General features: G+C 40.1%; 1 protein-coding gene across 1 annotated transcript; it reads right to left on the bottom strand.

The window, feature by feature from the left end:
* Positions 1–308: 308 nt before the first annotated feature.
* TATDN3 (TatD DNase domain containing 3) lies at positions 309–5,123 on the bottom strand (the record flags this gene model as incomplete). Its single annotated transcript, XM_009330216.1, has 7 exons — positions 309–677; positions 1,024–1,104; positions 2,304–2,416; positions 2,632–2,687; positions 3,087–3,196; positions 4,312–4,374; positions 5,040–5,123. Coding segments are annotated over 7 exons (651 nt in total), but the record flags the coding sequence as incomplete, so codon positions are not given.
* Between the last annotated feature and the right edge of the window lie 95 nt (positions 5,124–5,218).

The raw sequence follows: 5,218 nt of genomic DNA, 5'->3' as shown, positions 1-5,218 counted from the left end.
TGTTGCTTCTGCACCACTCGCAGAGCCCAGTCAACACGACATACAGAGAACGTCCATCCAACTGGGTTTCTTTAATGGCTCAGAAAAGGATGTACAGTCGACAAGTCCTAACAGGAGCTTTTGTATCACGAGTAGGCCCACAACCCTATGACTTTCAGTCAGCAGAAATTAAGGGATGAGGGGGACATTAAGCACCGCACATCAGCCATCTCCCAGACTAGAGGCAGCTGAGCAAGGAGTCTGAGAAACTAAACTGACAATTTTATGGTGCTCTTCTTTACAAAGTATTTGTTCAGAGACACGAGAGATGCAAATGAACAACCTGTCTTTATCACATCCAAGACATGACAATGGTGCATACCAAACATCTTTGAGAAATTCCCTATATTCATCCTATGCATCTATATAGCACTCTGCTCACTTTTTGAACTTTTCAACAGCAAAACTCCACTTGAAGATAAGATGCATGTTGGTTTTATTAATTACGCCATAAATAATAGTTTCTGCAATGTCATATATTTCAGTTTCTGAATCTATATCCGAAGAAAGTTCCGAAGTTTGGGGAATACTTTCAGTGCATTCTGTGTAGTCGCTTCTATAACTTCTTCAACTGGAATTCCTTTAATTTTGGCAATATATTCTGCAGCAATGTAAATATTTTTTGGTTCATTTCTCACCTGAAAATAAACAAAAAAAACCCAAATTACAATCCCTACAGGTCACAGGTGTTTCAGATTCAGTACTTCCTGACACAACTTCAGTCACATTATGGCATGTGTGCCAGAGAAATTACATGTATTTATTCTTCCTGAATTATTTTCCCCTTTGCCCATTCCTGGAATTTCTTCTCCTTTCCCAGCCCCAGGAACACTGACTTGTTCATCTCAAAATTTTCACCTGGCGACCTCTTTCGTCCTTTGTACCCATGTTTGCACTACTTCACTCTCCCGTGCCAGTAACTGACCTCCATAAGGTGTGGGTTTGGATATACATACATAGCAGTCCCCCCACCCCATCATTTACCTGTTTTTCAGGCCCCAGAGCAGGAGAGTCAGTTTCCAAGCATATATTTTCCAGAGGTAACAGTTTCACAAGCTTCTGCTTCTTGAAGAAAATAAGATAGCCATTAAACACTTTATGCACTTAGACCCGTGAGAAAAAAATGTATGAAGGGAGGAGATCCTCTGCATTTAAAAGCAATGTCAAAAGACTGTCTGCATTTTATCAACAATTTCAGAACGGAAGGAAGGATACCAGGAGCTGCTCAAGAAGTCCCTTCAAATTAGGATTATCCTGTTTTCTAAATATCTGAAGTACTATTATCTAAACACTGAATCCATTGTTATTTGTTAAATCATGTAGTTATATTGCACAAAATACCCTATATTTAGAGCTGCCAATGCAATTTTAATTTGCTATTTTTCTGTATATATAATAGCTGTGTACCTTTTTCCCATCTCCGCTTTTACCCCTCAATTCCAGTTTGCTTTCCTTTCTCCAAGTTCCTAACCTCATCCCCATCTATATCCATCCCTCACACCCCCTCCACTTGAATCATGCCTTTTCCTTTCTTACATTTCCTAGGCTTATCACAGAAAGCAATGATGGTGCAGGATGGAAACAGCCTAGCAAGCGCCTATAAGAAGTTAGCATAGCAGACTATGAAGTTAGCAGCAGCCCGGAGTAGAAATTAAAAGAGCAGTCTCATCAAATCAAGGGCTGAACCTGACCAATGCCGTCTTCAAGCAATTTAGCCACTTCTTTGCTGGATGCACCTTGTGATAATCGCAGTTTTTCAAAGGTCTGTAACTTAGCCAATTGTGAGCAGATTTCCTTTTGAACAGAAAGTGCCATAGCACTGAGGTAGAAACTAGTCCTTTTCCACGTCATGTCCCTGCTCTAAAACAGTACAGCGACAGAAGCTTCCAAAGAAGAGTTCACCAGAAACCACATTAAAATGACAAGAAAACGCCTATTTTCTTAACCCTTGTTTCTCAGGAATAGCTGAACTGTTTTAGCCAAAATTTCCCCCCAGAAGTCTAGCTAAGACAAAAGCCTCAGGTAGAAATTTAGCCAAAGTAACAATGTGCAACACTATAAGCAACTGAAACTTCTACTGAGAAGCATCAGGTGACAGCAACCGTCTGCGAGCACTGCTAGTCCCACTTCAAACTGTACAGTTAAAACCAAGCATATTCTTGAGCTGCACAGTGAAAACAGTCATGTTCGCCATCATGACAAGCTGTCAGCTATTATGTGCAATCCCCAAGCACCGAGAAGGAGCAAATCCCTGTAAATGTTACCTGTTCACTCCTTATAATGGAAGGAGGAATGGAGAAGAAGTATCCAGCTTTCACCCCTTCCATCGCTACAGATAGCTTCCCATCAAATGCATGGAGCAACACCTTTGTAGCACCTCAGAGAAAAGAAGCCAACCAAATCATTAGCAGTGTTTACAGTAGGTCTGCAATGTCAGCTTCCGATGGGACCTTGGTCCCATAAAGAATGAATACAGAATATCTGCACTATTCCTCCCCAGTTTTATGTACAAAAACTGATGTGAGGACATGGCACAACTGAAGAAATTCTGTTGACAAAAGCTATGATGGAGAAAATGCATTAAAAACATACCTTGTTCCTTTAAGAGATTAATGGTTGGTCTTCCAGCTGAGCGGGAATGAACATTTCTGCACAGCAAGGAGAGGCCCGGCATTAGGAAATTCAGCAAAATACTTCTTTTTGTAAACACAAACGAACTAACAGCAGCTTGGGAAGAAAATAATTAATCTGTATTACACCTTTTTTCAGGAAAAAAATCTAGAGACATATATATGAATCATTTTAGCTACAGTGAAGATATAGCAACAACATAGCAAGGACAGGACACAGAAGACCACAGTATTCAAGTGCAAACATAGGGAAAATTCTATAATTAAATCTCAGGCTGGAGACTGATAGGACACTAATGCCAGTTTAATCCATGTAAGAAGAGTTCCGTGGGCTCTTAGTAACTATATATCCTGGGAGATATTTCCATATGTTACTGAGATCTGGCAAATTCTCCTACTAGTATAAACAAAACCTACAAAGGCAAATCCAATCTTCTTGCTAACTCAATCTGCTTGATCAAAACCTGTCTTTGTCCTTCCTTCTGTTCATCCGTGCTGGCAAATCTGGGAGTGAAATCTAGTCCAACCTACGGTACAAGAAGAGAAGTGAAAAAATTTTACAGACCTAACACTTGACTAAACCACAATACCTATATAAAGGCAAAAAATGCTTCAAAACTGCAAGGCATTTCAAAATATATGTACTAGAGACTGCAATTAAAATGAGCTCAACTGTAGCTTAACTCAGAGAGGAATCCATTCTCAACCATAAGGTTTTCAACTATGAAAGCATTTGTGGGCAAACAGTTACTAACAAGTGTATTTAACATTTTAATCTGTAACTGGTTTTCTGGGGTTTTATATTCTATTGAATATTATTTCAAAATAAATTTCAAATCTGGATCTCCAATACAAGCAAAATTTCTGAACTGAACCTGTAGTTTTAGTCCTATGTCTAGCAAAAATTACCCATTAATTCTATACTTTTTTTATTTAAGTATGTTCAGGCAAAATTTAAAGTTTGTCAAAGCAGCCCCATTCACAGTTACATCAACCGAAGTCCTTGATATAGAGTACAACATGGCAAGTTTAGCTACAAAGCTCTGCCAATATCTGCTTTTTCTGCAGCCGGTGCAGAACCAGCCGTAAGTCCCTCCACTACCAACACACAAAAGGGGCAGACTCTACCCTACAGCTTTCAAGCCTCAATTAGTTTATAAAGAAATATAAGACATGAGACAAAACATGGACACAAACAGATGAGGGATCACAAGAAAAAAGGACTGTACAAGTTGGTGACGTGTACTGAAATCATAGCTTAGCTTAACTTTGTCAGGGAAGAAGGCAGGAAGGATCTGCACGAGGACAACAATGTGACTTGACACTTCACTGTGCCAGAGCATAGGTCAAAAGACATTTGGGTATAAGATGATATAGCATAATTATGCAATTCTTCCTACTAAATCCACCAGCATAAATGCCATTTATTTCCTAATAATGATAATGAAGGAAAAGAGGGAATCGGGCAAATCTATGAAGGAAAGCACATTAAGAGAATTACAAATCAGACTTAGCGCTTGTTCAGACTGATAGCAATACTTATGGCATACACAAAACCAAGTATTCACTAAGTTTTTGTAATTCTGGTGACAGATGCTGCCAAAGCCATAGACATTTAAACAAGTTACGGAATTCTACTTACTTCTCCGATCCCCACCAATTTATCTTTGTAGAGTTCTATAAGTGGCCATGCAGCATCCAGATCCTGCAAGAACAAATTAAAGACACAACCCTCACTGCCCTTACAAGATGGAAGTAGTATGAACTCAGCGTTATGACTAAATTGGAGTTTCTTTCATTGTTCTTAAATTCTGTACCTTAAAACTTGCTATTACTGTGAGTTGTGCGGTCAGACAGATTTTAGAAACCTGCAGGACTTCCCTTCTTTACTTAATGACCCTTCATTTTAAGTTATCTTTCCACAGGAACAGAAGAGGTAATTAAAACAAGGCCCATAAAAAGCTTGGTAACATTAAATGGCTGCAGACAGCTCTACAAGTTTTTCAGGCCAAGGGCACAAACGGTCGCCTTCCACTTCCCATGCTAACAAAGGGACATCTGCAAACACACACACGCGTGCTGTCTGCTGTAAGCAAAGCACTCACTTGGGATTTTTAAAACTGCTTCACTGCAGTAATATGGCCAGATGACTCCAGTGAACAATTCTACTTTAGGACTAACACGGACAAATAGATGTACTAAGAGACCCTGGGATTTGGTCCACCGGGTCTCCCGTATTACAGAAGCGCAGAAAAATCACTGGGCAGATCTGAAGTTAAATCAGGCAGACCAGAGAGCATCCTGTCAGCTGCCCTGAGCAGTCCCAGCGGTATTTTATAGCTGCGCTAATCTAAGTTGCCTGTGTTTTACCTTCAAAGTAGCACTGCGCTGCTCCTCTGGCGAAACCTCTTGAACCGGGTGAACTCCCAGGCATGGCAAAACAAACCCTGGGAATCTAGACACGGAATAAATATCAGTAGTGTGAAAGACCACAGAGAACGCGAGTTTAAAGTAAAAAAGAATGGCCGGCCTGACCAAGGAAGAGGGCA

The sequence above is a fragment of the Pygoscelis adeliae genome, unplaced genomic scaffold (genome assembly GCF_000699105.1).
Source record: "Pygoscelis adeliae isolate BGI_AS28 unplaced genomic scaffold, ASM69910v1 Scaffold308, whole genome shotgun sequence".
NCBI classification, from domain to species: Eukaryota; Metazoa; Chordata; class Aves; order Sphenisciformes; family Spheniscidae; genus Pygoscelis; species Pygoscelis adeliae.
Note: the sequence above shows the minus strand (reverse complement) of the source record. Positions and strands in the feature narration are given on the sequence as shown.